General features: G+C 36.5%; 1 protein-coding gene across 9 annotated transcripts in view; it reads left to right on the top strand.

Moving 5' to 3' along the window:
• Positions 1–15,768, top strand: part of CCSER2 (coiled-coil serine rich protein 2) — a 72,045-nt gene that overhangs the window by 8,306 nt on the left and 47,971 nt on the right. For 6 of the 9 annotated variants that reach the window (XM_083844333.1, XM_083844339.1, XM_083844335.1 and 3 more), the window contains 2 exons: positions 7,818–9,291; positions 10,171–10,373. In XM_083844333.1, the coding sequence (XP_083700459.1) occupies positions 7,857–9,291; positions 10,171–10,373 (1,638 nt within the window). In that variant the 5' untranslated portion in view covers positions 7,818–7,856. The remainder of the gene's footprint in view (positions 1–7,817; positions 9,292–10,170; positions 10,374–15,768) is intronic. The other 3 variants (XM_083844336.1, XM_083844341.1, XM_083844337.1) reach the window with 1 other exon arrangement.

Raw genomic sequence — 15,768 nt, 5'->3', positions numbered from 1 at the left:
ATCTTCTTGTTGTGTTGACTGAATATATTGTTCAGTGTTAGGAATACGAGAGTCCCAGTCTCTTTGTGATGTCTGTCTTGTTTCCTCTTTTCATCTCTACTCATTATCATCCTCTGCTTCTGTTCCTTGACCTAGTGTATTCTGACCGACAATAATCGTAATTCAGCACGAGAGCAGCTTGGATAGCCGTTGTTCTTGGTGTTTGATACAATAAACTTCATGTGTGGGTAGAACATCCCCATACTTAACGGTGAGGGAGGAAGAACAGAAAAGAACTTACCTCTAGGCTCTCAAGTCTGGGGAAAGAATCTCACAGCTTAGAACACAAGAGAAATAAAACAGTAATATTAAGTGTCTTGCAATTTCATGCCATACTTTGACCATTGAACCCTCAAAGAACAATCTGTCAAGGATGCTGGTGTGAATCACTGTGCAGTTTGCGCATAATAAAGGGGTGCACTGAGAAATTCATGGATGCCTTCATGAAGCGTCAGTAATTGATTCAAGAACAGAGGTGTATCAGAGAGACTGAGGACAGGGGAAGGAAGGCAGGCTTGGAGGATATTACTGTAAAGCAACTAAATCTTACTGGATCTTGAATTTTACAGAAGAAGGGGTTTTTTTTTTTGTCTTAGCTGGAGCCAGTCTGTAAGGTGAATAATGCAGAATAACATGTGACACCTGTAAATACTCAGACGTTCAATCTTTCAACCATTGAAACTTTTAATTGTATTCTAATTCAATTTAATTCATACAACATGCACAGTTTCCTCAGGATGTATCTCTTCTATTTCTTATTCAGTTCAGGACATGTGCTGCTCAGAGGTTGTGTTTGCTGTCCAGATCTTCTGGTAGTTTCTTTCATTCTGTTAAGCTCTCATGGTCCCCTCACAGCTGCAAACTGACTGGTGGCCACGCTACCCATCCTGCAGTGTTCCAAAGTTGAAGAAGCTTTTTGCTTTATCTGCTGCAAAAGCCTCCCTGATTTTTTTTTTCCCTAATGTCATGGAACACCTCTCTATGCTGGTAGAAGTAATGCATACGTAGTGCTTTTTTATTTTTTGTTTCTAAAAGTAAAACAGTTCTTAAGTTATACTTTTAACTCAGGAACTAAATCATTGCTAAGCATGTCAGGGGTGAAAAGATTCTCATTCTTTGTGTGTCCTGAATATTAACACATGTATGTATGTGTATGTAAAAGTTGCCAAGTGTTCTAAAACCCAGTGGTGTCCAAAGGTTGTTTTTATAAGCCATGCACCATGGGCATGGTTGAAATACATTTGCTCTAAAACTCACAAAGGCCATGTGATATATCTAGATGCAGCAGATAACTAGAAGTAAAATACAATCTTTCTTCACACTGTGTATTTTTTTTTTGTGTGTGTGGAAGGCATCATAGTTGTAGTGAAAACCACTGGGGTGTTAGGAGCAGTCGTTTTGAAGGCTTTTTGCAGCATCTTGAATACCTGGTCTTGTGTCTGTGTTTTCAGCAGGGCTCTTTCCTGTAATAAGCACGGCGCAGAAAACAGGATGTAATGGTTACTGAAGGTGGTGGATTCTGCCTGCCTTGCCTGTATGCATCGCTTGTTTTTCATGCTGCTTGGACATTCGTTACCAGTTCTTTTCAATGCCCTAGTGCAATGTTGTGGCTGAGTAGGTTTTTAGCCAGAGGAGATAGTTTAGGTTTCCATGGGAGGAATGTTTTTGCCTTTCTATCCATGTTGTGTGCATGGATAGAAATGTGCTTTTGTTTTCCGGGGAAAAGAATGAAGGTCCCTGGAAATTATCTTGTCAAGTTTGTGTTGCTAAAAATATGCATAAAATCGGTAAACTGCTGTTTCAGATCACCTGCCACCGAGCCAAACAAGTAGAATTACAGAGTCTCTTAGTTGGTCTTTCTGGGGAAGGCAAATAATAAGACTATGAGGTTTGGCTTGGCAAGTGTGGTCACTAAACTTTAACTTGGGTAACATCCAACATATGATGGCAGAAACGTGAATAACAGTGCTGAACTCTGTGCTAGTTGTTCTGTCAGTCTGACACCACACCAAATACCAAACCACCTTGACTGATTAATAATTGGTGCTTGCTGCTAAATGGATGCTGGTGGACCTAATATTTCTGGATGGATAAGCAAGCTTGTGTACTGTGGCAGCTGCCAGCTTCCTATACACCTTCAGGAAAGTACTGTTCCTGTTTTCCAGAAGTAATGAGGAAGTGTTGACCACCTTGGGTTTTCAGCACAGCCCTCTTCCATGAATTTATGTTTGTCTCTAGCATCAAGAAGATATCCTTCATGTGGGGAACGAAGTTGCTCAAAGAAAAGCATCTAAAGGTTGCTTCTTGGTAATTCTCGTTATTTAAGTCCACTTAAAATTGACAAGATGAACAAAGGATGCATTCAAAACTGTTGGCATAGCAATTGTTCTGCAGAGCTGCTCATCTGTCACTGTCTACTGGATGTGTTTCATCTGGCAGCTGTTTGATCCACACTGCCATGAGAGTAAGAGGGAGTTTGGTCCCTCAAATAACAATTTGTTTGGAGCTTCAGACTGCTGTTAGCTCTCTGGCGTGGGCCATACGGGCAGTGTTATTTTAAGGGTGCCCAAATGTGAAACGTGTAAACTTTCAGCTGTCTCGTACTACAAGAATCCTTCCACAACACGTAGGGCAGTTTCAGATGCAAAACTATGCTGAGATGATGATATAGGAAATTGCTTTCCTGATGTTGTTGAAACAGACTGTGGATGGTGTGTTTGCTAGTTGGAACTAATGTTGGAGGACTTGTCTACGTGTGCATAAGCCTATATGGAAAGTACAAGGGAGAGTGAAAATGAATATCCTTCTTATCACCAGGATCTTGAATATCCTTGAAGGGATGTAGCACCTTTTCATTCAGGTTACACTTCAGAGGGTTTGTAAGTCTTACTTCCTTTTCCTTGGATTGTTATGTATAAAGTCTAGGCCCTTTAGTTTAATTCCCATTTAGACTTGTGTGCATTTGATAATGCATTTCCCGGGGCAGAATGTGTAAGGCTTGTTCTCCCAAATGTCTGTTTAAAAAAAATCCATGGATTACTCAAGTCTAAAAGTACTTTGAATTTTTTATAATACAGAAAAATACAGTTCAAATTATACTGAACCTGAGTTTTGTGGAATGCATAGTTTCTTGGTAGTGAAATTTCATTGTTAAAATAACGTCATTTTTAATAGGAAGTGTTTGTTGAAATTCAGGAAGTTTGAGAGAACTTCATGAGAAAGTTTCTGGATTTGGGGGGAAAGTATTATCTGCCAGACATGGTACCGTTAAGTTTTTTGACAGCATTTGTACTTCAACCAAATGAATGCAACCTAGAATTGAAAATGCAACGCAGTAGCTACAGCTCATAAAACATAGGCAAGTTTTTGTTGTAGGAAGTTTTTTAATTTAATTATCTGAAGTATTTTAAGCAATCAGTGCAGTTTTCTTGAAGATAACATTTTGTCTTTCCCTAATTAAGGATAAATGAGCAAGCAGCCTTCCTAGAGGACTGAATGGTCGTCTTTTCAAGTTTAATTTGCAGCGCTTGTTGGAGGATTAAAGTAATCTCATTAAATGGCCTCATTTAAATTTTGCGGTCACCTAAGAGATGGTAGACAGATATGAAAAGGGATTTATCCATAAAGCATGAAAGCTAAATTAGCAGCTTTCTAATTTAACTTTTTTCTTAGTTTTGAAGACTTGACAAGAGTTGAGCCTTTTTTGCTAGCTTTGGGATATCTTCAGCTCTATAGTATGGTGCTTGCCGTGACTGAATTCATCATAATGTTCAAGGCCATTTTTATGCGCTGAGTTATTAAAAAAATGACAATGTACTTAAATATATTTGACATAATGTCTTTGAGGTTGACATTTGACATAACATTATAAATGAAAAAATCTCTTATACAGGTACACTGTAGGCAAGTTTCTTTTTTATAGGTACAAACACGTGGATGCATTGCTTTAAGTGCATTTTCTTACCAGAAAACATTGGTTGTAGTTTTTTTTGAGATGATTAGGCACCTAAATTCACATACAAGCACTCAAGTAAGATCAGTGCAAACTGTGGAGTGCTCAGCATTTATGTGCATCTGGCAGGTAGGTGTCTTAACTGTGGGTTTAGGAGCTTAACTGTAGCAGTCTCCAGACAGAGATGCAGCTGGGTCACAGGGCTCCTGACTGAGTTTAGGAATCTTTGTGGTTTGGAGACAGTAGAGATGCCAAGTTACTCAGCTCTGCAGGGACTGAGGTCTTTTTTTCAGCTCAGAAACAGAATTTATGCTTGAAAATATTAATTACAAAATTACAATTATCATTTTTTTGATCTGCTTGTAAATCATGATGTAGTTTGTGTGAAATTGTTTTAAATCTAGCTGGGATGATTTCTGCAGAGATCTAAGTGGAAGAGAATGTATACATTGTGTCCCTGTCTTTGCTGTAGTACAGGGGGATATTAATGCATTCCAGACAATAAAAATACTTGCAACCGCACAGCAGAAACTTTATAAAGAAGTGTGGGCTACTACTTGCTGCCTTTGCAATACAGCTGGCAAACAAGCTGAGTAGTGCGATGTTTGTAAACGCACGGCATCTTTTCCAAAAAAAAAAAAGCAAATGATAATCATTGTGACTTTAGGTAATTATTGCCTAAATTTGATGGATTTTTTTTTTCTTTTTTTGTTTAAAGCTTTATTTTAAATGTAGCTAAGCAACAAACTTTGCATAATGCATGTCTCTTTTCTGTGTTAAGTTTGTGTAAGGAAGTATTTCAAGCACTTCTCAGCTGTAGCGAGCTAGGAACATCTGCATCATTAGCTACTAAGGCTCAGTTAATGAGTAGTAACGTACTTGTGAGTGGCTCTCCATATATTCTCTTTGACTATATAGAAAATTTTATGTCGATTAATGGATGTTCTAAGGTACAAACTGGTGAGTCTCATAACATCTACCACAGTTACGTAGTATAGCAGCCTTTTATCATGTGTGACAGTCTGTACTGAGCACATCGAGAAATCCATACTGTTCTTACTAGCTGATAATCTTGTTACGACTCTTAACTTACGTTCTTCAGTATAAAAATAAGAAACCACTGCTGAGAATGTGATGTGTACAACTCTGTGGCTTACATCTCCAATGTGCAAGCATTCACTTACACTTAGTATTTTCGATCTGTGGATTTGTGTTTCTAAATGGAATTGTGCTCTACCAGTTGCAGAATGTGGATTCTGATATTTTCACTACATTAGGAGCCCCTAAAAAGCCATCTTTCTGAACGTTTCTCTTTTTAATGTAGATTTATTTTCAGAAGTACAGCTCTGGGGCATCCTATTCATTTACAAAATCCTAAGGGTGCTTCAGTTTGCATGAGTTTAATGCCACTTTGATTTTTATCTTAAATGTTTCTTAGTGAGGTCTTGCAGCCTGGGGAGTGACTCACTTTGGGGTAGTGTTTGCTTTGGTTACACAGGGTGTTTCCTGTACGTCAAATGAGTATAATGATACTTGCTGTATATTACTTCTCATCATCCTGCTTCTCATGGTCCATGATTGCCATGGTTTAAAAGCTTTCAGGGTGCTTTTCAGTCCTGCCAGCTGTGTGTAGTAGGTCTGTGATGAAGGAAATACAGATGTTAGTTTCAGGGAATAATGTATGAACTAGTGAAATTAATTGTCTTGGCACCATTATAAGACCAGTGTGTGAAACTGACTGATTAATAAAATCTAGGATAACGAAAGCAAGCTATCCTTTCACATCTGTCTTGGAAAAAAGGGAAACCTCATCTTGCAAATACAGAAATTAGTGTTAGAGTAAACCTTTTCTTTATATACAGCGTTGAATATACAACTTAGGAACTTGAAAGCCCTTATTATCTGAGCTAGAAGTCTTTACTAATAGCATTTAGACAAATTTTTTATATTGTATTACTAGGAAAAACAACAGATGAAGTGCTGTGCGAAAGGATGATACAGACATGGTTATCTGTAAAAGTAATAGGATGAATATGTGCATAAGTGTGGAAGAAACAAGTGACGTATTAAAGCAAGGAGATGGGGATTCTCAAGGCAGGAATTGTTGAGGCAAAGATACATCTGTAAAGCAGATACGGCTTTATAAAATAAAAGCATGACAAAAGTACACCAAAATGACATAAGTTCGGATGGAACAAATTTTTAGTAAAGGTGGCAGTGAAATGTTCCCAATCGGGGGGAGGGAATGAAAATTCACAGATGTAAGGAAATGAATAAATACTGTAATTATCTTTTTATCTCAGAATCTGGGTCTAGGGCTGTGTTCACATACTACAGCACAAAAGTAAAGCTTTTAAATTCACCTTTGCTAAGAGTTTTATTAACTTGAATACTGTAGGCAGCTGCTTCCTTGTACTTCAGATCTTGTACACAAATAAGAAGATAACCGAAATAGACTGTAGTTTCCATAGAAAGAGGAAAAATGGCCAGGATTTTTCATCCTGAATGGGGATATCATTTAGATGTGGAAAAACAAGATGCTGAGGTGAAGGTCAATGATGAGTGATTATTTTGTGCCTCATAACATATAAATTGGGGACACCAAATTAAACGATCAGCTATTGAGTTTTCAACAAATGAAGGCAAACAGTTGTACCACAAAGTATAGAGTTCTGAAACTCTGAGATTATTCTAAAAATAGAATAGACGATTCACAAAATTGGTGAAGAAAAGCCTGTACTGAAGCACAGTTAAACAGGAGGCTATGAACTCAGCTCCTTGCTTGGGAAGTTCTGAGATCAATGGAATCCGGGAGGATATAGTGGGGAAGTATCCCTGTTGGAATGAGGAGAAAGATGCTTGCTGTGAGCATCTGCTAGGATGTATCTCTTGCCTTCACAGTATTACCGGCTGACAAAAATAGTGAATTTCGGGTTCTGAATTCTATTGATGATGCTTAATATAAGTAGCTTTCTTCAGTAATAGGTTTCTTTCAGAAGTTGGTTCTTCATGCTCATATGATCTGTGCATTTGCTATTTTTACACCTACTGGATTTCCTATACGCTGTGCTGGTTCTGCTAGCAGAAATCTGATTCACTAGTGTTAAAAACAAAAACACCCCTGAATGTCTCAGTTTCCTCAAATCTTCTGCATGAAGAGCTTGAGAAATTCCCAAGGCAGTGAATAATTTGGAAACTTATTTTCAGTTGTTTTTCAATAATGTTGTTTCTTCTACTGCTATTTTGTATTTGTTCATACTTAAGGATATGTGCTGTGGTGTCTGTCGGAATCTGCTTTCGTGCAGGGGCTATGTCAGGTCAATGTGAACGTTTTGGCAAGGAAAAATAATTTTGAAAAAAAAAAAAGCTTTTGGTCAGGTTTTACATCAAAGATTTGGAAGTTCTCTGTTGCTGACAGCAAACTTGTGCTATGTTCAATTTGTTCCTTTTTAAATATAAAGTCTTAAGTATGTAGTTGAATAATTGTAGTACAATTGAAAAATTCAGTTTGCTGCTCAAAATAGGTAAAGGAAAAATATGCACCCTTTTTAAAGCTTATTTTAGTGATGTAAAGAAGGCAAAAAGTGCAGTTTATCTAGACAATAAAAATGTTGGGGGTGGAGAGAGACACCCGAATAATATTACTGCCAAATTGCTGCTGTTGATTAATATTTCTCAGGAGTTCACAGAATGCGTGAGTTACTTTATATAATTGCGGTATAGTTAGCTACATAGAGGTAGTAAACACATAGATGCAAATGTGTATTGAAGAATATTGTTTAATGTGCAGTTATTTAAGATCTAATATATTCTTTCTTTTCTTTAGATTCAAGTACTCTTTAAGGACCAATGTACCCTGTAGCTCATGGAAGAAAAAAATCAAACCAGGACATCCTTGGTTTCCAGGCTACCGAAATATGGAACGAAAACTTTAGGAAGTGTCTTGCAACCTATGCCAAATGGGTCGGCTGTTAATTTAGCAGGCAATAATGGTGGCAAAAATTTCAGCAAGCACAATGGCACTGTTCGCATGTCTTCCTTTTCTTTCAACTGGAGAAAATCAAATAAACATCAACTTCATGATCAAAATGAGAGAGACACCAATTCCAAACATAATTGTAATGAAAAACTAATTGATTCTGAGAAGTATTCTCCATCTCAAGGAGCATTGAGTAACGATGTGCTCAGGGTGGGTTTGAACAGCACTGCTTCAGTTGCATCAAAAACAGTAAAGCAAAACAATATGTTTGTATCTTCTACAGAGGAATTAAACCCAAAGTCTTTGCCTGGACTCTCTAGTTCAGCAAAATTCGCCAAAGGTACCCTGTCAGGAAGGACCTCATATTCTGGACTCAGTGCTCCAAAATCACACTTAAATGGATTTTATGGAAATAGGCCAATGGTAGGTTTGCAAAGACCTAGAGCTAATTCCAGTGCCACAAGGACAAGTTCAGGAGAAAGCCTTGCACAATCTACAGACAATAACAAGCCTTTTTCCTGTGAAAAAATGGTAAGATCACAAAGTTTTTCACATTCCATTCAGAATTCCTTCCTCCCCACTGCATCTTTAACCAGGTCGCATTCCTTTAATAAAGCTGTGGATCTTACAAGGCCTTATAGTCAAAATCTAGCTGTTAGGACATCTCAGAGGTCATCTCTGTTGTCAAGAAATGCACGACAGTTGGATGTACCCAATGGAAATGAACCTATGAAGTATGGATTTACCAGACCGTACTCTGGTATATCAGCTCCTGCTTCAAAGAAACCCCCACTGTCAAATGGATCTGGGTCCGCACCGTCTTTTGGATACAGATTAAGTCGACCTTCTTTGCTGAAGCCTACTAGGCAGCGATTTACTGGAAATATCATTGTGGATGGTGGCAAAACTACAACTCCTGACACGTGTATAGTGGAGAACTCTGAAATTTCAACAAATATTAATCGAGCAATTGACAAAAATAGCATTATAGAGTGCGATGCTCACAGAACAGAATCTGTTGATGGCCTCCATGAAAGCATGGGAAAACATGGGTCAAATGTCATGTGTATGAGTGATGATGGAGATGAAATATCTATATCTTCTTTGTCATCCTCGGAAAAAAATGATTTGAGTGAAGACTTCAGTGATGACTTCATAGACATAGAAGATCCAAATAGAACTATGCAAGTACAGCAAAAGGAGAGCCGCGTTCAAGAGTTAGAGCATGGGAGCATGACATCGATAGAGCCGTTCACTTCTCTCAAGGAAAGTGGAGGATCTTGCTGTAATGCTGATGACTGGCTTGATATAAATATGTCTGGTAAATACTTTGCGTTGTTTGATTATTTTTTTATGTACTCCATCAAGATTCTGTAATTGCAGTTAAGTTATGTTTAACCATTCTGATTTTTTTTTTCAGAACGGGACTATGCTGGCCAATTTATTTTCTCACAGTGCTTTTTTTTTTTTGCATGACAGTAATCATTTTCAAGCATGATTTTTTTTTAAGAGCTCTTATTTCTTTGGAATAAGAATTAGTGATACCTCCTTTAGCCAAACTTGTCATAGGATTGTAGAATTTCTCTTAGCCTTACTTGGCATTCATTTCTTTTGGACTAGTGATCTCTGCAATTTTTATCCCACTCTGTAGGCAGAGAACATCTGTAACTGCTTAATGTAGTAGCAATAAATGTAGGGTGTCTTATTTAATTAATTTTATAAATTGTAATGTTACTGTTTTTTTTTCCAGAAGCATGCTGTATTAACTCTTAAAAAAAAAAAATCAGTGGAAGAGATGGAAGATGCTTTAAAAGCAAAGCTGCATTTTCAAGTCTGATGTACTTTTTTCTTAGTATATATTTATTTTGAGAGATGTCACGCTAGAAAGATACAGTATCTTTTTTTATTAAAAAGATACAGAATTCTAAAAAGTGTCTTTCTTGGGAGATGAATTGCTGCATTGTATAAAGCTAGAAAAGATGTAGTTTAAAAGGATACTTAGTTGTAATGGCCAGTCCAGCCTGAGCTTTTTACCTCCTAGGACGAGTGTTCTTAATATTGTAGAATGCTTTCAGATATTTCTGTTAGAACACAGTTTATTATTCAGACTATAATGTTTTTATACACCTTAATTTTTATTTTTATGTTTTGGAATATTGGGTTGTTTTTTAGAATCTTGACTGTTTCTGTTTTCTTTAAGCAGTGGATGACAACAGTGCAAGTACAAAGAATACCGCTGAGAGTGTGATTTCTCCAGAGATGAATTACAGAGCTGGGTCCTCTTTTGAGCTTTCTCCATCTGATAGCTCTGATGGCACATATATGTGGGATGAAGAAGGGCTGGAACCTATTGGAAGTGTCCATCCATGTGGAAGTTACGAGTCTTCAGAAATGAACAGCATAGTATGTATTTATATGCATCATCTGAATATCTGTAGTTTTTTTAAATTTTATTGCTGATGTATATTTTAAAAACAGAATTAATGTATTTTTTTCACTTGATAACTGTTTCTTCTTTCCTCTATAGTTGACAGCTTTCTGAAACTTCTTGTTAAGGGGTCCCTGTTTCTGGACAGATGACCTTGAATTAGGCTGCTTACATGCATGTTTTCCCCATTCTAAAGCTTGAACAACACAGCTTCTTCCTTATGCAATCTCGTGGTGGCATTCAACAATAAAGAAATTACTTCAGCAAATAATAAGTAAAATATCTCCTACCAGTCTTTAAACCTAGGAGTGACAACAAGAAAATAGTTGGTCCTTATCTGACTTCCATTGATTTGTTTCTATCCTATATCTGCACAGGACCCTTTTGAACATAAATTTATTTTCATTTGTCTGTTTGTTCAAGCATAGCATCTTTAAAGTAGGTAGCTGACTAGCTCATCAGATGAACTGGACTCTTTATGTCTGGAAAACAAAAAGCAAGATCAGTAATAGCCATATTCTTACTGCTAAACACAACTGATTTGCATCAAACATCATTCCGTCTAGAGTAGGTAGAGAGTAGTTGCAGTGCTCTAACCCTTCAGCTGAGGTCAGTTAGCCAGCCTCTGGGTTCTGGCAGGCTTGATGTAAATTGTCTCCGTCCTTCATCTTTTTCCACAGAAACACAGTTCTCACTTATTTGGGTTGCTTAATTAAAAGACTGTTCAGATTTTATTAACACTGTATTATTCATTCAGAACTTCCAACAAAAGTTAGGTATAATCAATCAATGTCTCCAGCTTCTTAAATTTGATAAGTGTTAAGTATTATGTCACCAGTGCCATTGTCAGTAGTGTAGATGCTGTTTTCTGCCTTTGAAAGGGCCTTGTGGCACTAAGTCAGATTTTAATTTGTAGTTCTGTTAGGGTTGTCTAGCCCAACAGCAGAACAGCATAGATATTTTTCTGAAACTGGAGCATAGCTACATAATTATATTGTTATGTGTAACTACATAGGAGGAATTCCTGATATATTTTCAGCTGCCTGTGGTGGTGTTCATTTTCTGTCTTAAATTACAATCTTGGGATGCGGTGCTTAAAAGTAAGCTTAGAAATAGTTATTAACTTCTCTTGGTAATTATGGCCAGCTTGGAAAAGCATTTTGAGATTTTTTTTCCAGCATGAACTTTGTAGTTATTTTGATGTTTACTGGAAAAAATTTAACATAGGGCACTGCAAAAACACCCTTCTCCCTGTCACATGCATGCATATACCAGGAAAAGTTCTTAAACTTTCTCCTCGATAAACCTGAAATTGCTATTTTTGATATATACAGTGCAATTTATCAAACAAAAGGCACTGCTTTCATGTGCTTTTGGGCTATGTACATCGTATTTGATATGCATAACCTCCATGCGTTAATTTACGCATCTATATGAATTGAAGGTCAATCATTGATGTTCTGATTGATAGAAGCTGTTGTAAGCCTCAGAGCAGAGGTTTATTAGAAGCTTATGATATTTTTGTTCAATGTTTTGGTTAATTTCTTATTTTATTGAAAGTAAATAGCTGTCAGAGAGGTCTTAAAAGTGGAAGAATAAACTTACTTGGTTTAGATGTACTGGAGAAAGGAGCGTGTAAGACTTAGTGCTGAATCTAAAAAAATCATGTGCTATTTCCACTCATTTTGATTTTTATTCCATTAGTGCTCTTCCAGAATTATAGTGCAGTAAGCACTATATTTTCATCTGAATTTTCATCCTAAGTAAGGGAAACATCAATAATACATCTTGTGTTCATACTTGGTTTTTAAGAGAGACTGCAGCTCTGAAATGTTTGTTGAATTGCCTTTTAGTGGTAGTCCTATTTTTTTTCCTCTGCTTGTTATTGTTGGCAGAAAGAGTGAGATTTAGAGTTTTTTTTTTTTTAGCCTACAGATTAAACACTCATCACTTTTAATCTTAAGATGTAGAAGAATTTCTGATACAGTTCTTAGTTCTGGAGAATCGTGATGTTGGGTGGGTTAGTATAAGCTTTTGTTCCCTGTTGCTGCTTCTGTCTGAAGGCACTGAGTATAAAGGCAGTTTAAAATAAAAAGAACTGAAGGTCGTGAGAATAATTATTGTGATTAGGCAGCATATGTTGATGTTTTGATTGCTAGGAGGTGTATGATCAAATTGTGCATTTTCTGTCCTCTAGTATTGTGAAGGTGAAAGCAGTAAATCTCTGTCAAAATCCAATTGATAAGAGTCTTTTAAACTAATGTCAGCCTGACTGCGCCAGGAAGTGTTGCTTCTGGGGAAATCTGAAGCAGATAGGTGGTTCTGGATTTTCCCTGACTTTAGGCTGGTGTGAGTAGGAGCAGTGTGAGCCTTTGTGATGCTTTGGATTCCAGCAGTACATCTGAATTACTCATAATAAGGTGGTAAATATTGGTAGTGTTTAGTCATCTGTTTGTCATCTATAGCATCAACAAATGTATAGATGGCAGCATAGACCTTGTTGGGTAGTCAAATGAGAAGTGGTTTGGCCTATTTGCATAGGGTGGTGTTAATTAGGTCTCCGGAATGACAATGAGAGTGGTAAGACTTTGTTTCATGCAGAGTAGTCTACTTGACTATATAAACCTTGCCATATTTTTGCTTTCATTTATTTTTGTCTGGAAATAATATACATCTAAACAGAATGGATGAAAACATGGATCCTACCTGGAGTCTCATTGCTCCTTTCCTTAACAGAAAACAAAGTACTATTTTGCTATAGCAAGGCTTGTCTGAGTTATTCTGTCCTATCCGTTGTATTAACTAGACATGTGAGAAACATAATCTTTAGTATGCATTTGTTTGAGTAAAGCTTTGTGGTTTTTTTTTGAAGGTTAAAGCTCTTATCTTACATTGAGAATAAGAGAGATAATCCAAACAAGTGTTCCTGTATTATTATGAGGTATTACTACTTTTAAAAGACACTACAATGTTCTACCATATAGGGGTCTGCAAGAAGTAAAAATTCAAGATGAAAATCTTTCCATTAGCATTTTTAATACCTCTAATAGAGTTGTTTCTTTCTTCTCTTTCAAAGAAATTTCATTTGCACTAATAGGTTTAGAAAACTTGTATTCTCTGTATTATCGGGTCATATGAAGACCCTCTCTTAGACAGAGATTGAATCCTCTGGCCTTTTGTTATTAGAGGCTCCAGTAACTGTATATGTCTCTGCTATCTTAATTTTTACTGAGCTAAAGCTGGTATTTGGGGTATACACCAAGTGAGCATCAATTTAGTTACAAGGATATAGGATTATGGAACAATAATTGAAATCCATCTTGAAGAGACAGATGGGTTTTAGCTGCTTTGCTTAGAATTTAATTGCTCTTGGGATGAAATCTAGATCTCAGTGGAATGAATCTGTTTTGTCATTTATCAGTGTGGCTAGAGTTTCAGCCACAGAGTCTGAAATGGTTACACTTTCTCAGCTTCCTAGCATATTTTTGAAATCTCATGAGATTTTTTTTTTTCCTCTGTGATTGCAACTTGGGAAAGGGAGATTCTGAACTAGTTTCTGAGACTCTGTGGAATGGCTTATTGTTCTAGAGGCACAGATACTCACTGAAATATGCTGTTCAAATGTATATACTTCTTAACTACAGAAAAGATGAGCTTGCTAAAATAACATTGTGTAATGTTCAGTCTGTGGTACTCGCTATTTTCTTACAGTAGTTTTAGTTACTTACAAGTAATTGAGCTTTTAAAATTCTTTCCTTCTCTAAATGACTTTAAGCTTTAAATGACAGTCTGATGTATCAAATGAGTAACTTATTACGTAGGAATTGAGACTTGTAGTATGTATACTTCCAATGCATTTATTATTAAAGAGCCAAGTGTTCTAAGTGTCTTCTACCCATTTCTGTTTTTTAGTTGTATATCCTTTCTAACGGGTTAATGCCAAATCCATAGATGTTGTTCTGTGAGAAGCTGGACTTTGAAATTTTGGATTACTTTGCTACAGCTGTAATAAAAATACAAGCCCAAGTAAGCTTAAGGTAGTGTACTAGTATGGAATAAAAAAAATTCTTGTATATCTGAATAGCCTTTATTAAGTAGTATTTGGATGGCTTCAATGAGGTGTGAACCCCATAAGCTTTACCATGTGAGAGAAAGTGGTTTTTTTCCCCAGTGTGTGTGGTGCTTGTTTTATTTTTTATCTGGATATATGTAATACTAATATAGAAGTACTGAATTTTTCTAAACACTACAAATTTTTAATGCTTATTCCAAATAGGTGAATAACAACTCTCCATACTGTGCTAGCAGCACTGTGTAAGATCCATTGGAAGTATTTTCAAGACCAAGGCCTTCTGAACTAATAGCAATGTTTACAGACATAAATACAATTTAAATAGTATACTGAAAATGAGAAGCGATTACATCATGACGTTTTTCATCAGAAGCAGTTGTTGATTTAATGAGGCATTCAGTACAGAGTATTCAGAAAGTCTTGTGCTTCATTTTCACTTTTTAACAGGTTATAATGAAACTAAATACGTATATTTTCTCCATATATAGACACTTCTTTTTTGAGATTTTTTAGAAAGGAGATCTTTTTGAAATGAGCCCTTCAGGGGCAAACTAGGTATAAGAATCACACGAGCAGATTCTGTCTAATGATCTAATTTAAACATGGTTCCTTTTTCTGCTTTTCGTGCTGCAAGTGAAGTGTCTAAGATTTTAAGAAGCTGAAGGTAAATTTAAAAGAAAACCTAAAAAATAACTGCTTAAATGTAAAAACTGTTTTCATAGCAAAGAATATATACATTTTTTATTGAAACAAAGACTCTTAAACGTGTTTAGATTTTCATAGTATCTTTATGTAAGCTATTACTGAAATCTGTAGATTTATAAAATCTGAAGCTTTTTTTCTCCCTTTCATGTATTTGCTTTTCTGTGTGCAAGTTGGTGTTAAAATGCTCCATCTCCATTATTGGACATGTTCCAGTCAGGAAATACTTCCGTACCACTCAGCTCTTCCCCTCCTCCCCCGTGCAAGAGATAGGATCAACCAAAAATTTTTGTTCACTGATATGTTGAGCGTATTTGCAGGTAGTATGTAAAATAGCTAGCTAGGTGGCCTGTGAGTGGAGAAACTCCAACTGGTGATCTGCAACACTTTGTGACCTTAAATGAGTCTCATGGAGCCTTTGTCTTATTTTTCTTTCTTTAGAATGATGGATGAATTAAAAATGAACAATTTTACTTAATGTTATCATCAGCGTGTATTCTGTTATTGATGTATTTGTACCTCATGCTCAAATTCAGGTGGATCAAGAGGAAGGGTTTCTTACGATTTATTCCCAGTGTTTCACAGCTCTGATTTAA

This window comes from Anser anser (assembly GCF_964211835.1).
Source record: "Anser anser genome assembly, chromosome: 7".
Taxonomy (NCBI): domain Eukaryota; kingdom Metazoa; phylum Chordata; class Aves; order Anseriformes; family Anatidae; genus Anser; species Anser anser.
Note: the sequence above shows the minus strand (reverse complement) of the source record. Positions and strands in the feature narration are given on the sequence as shown.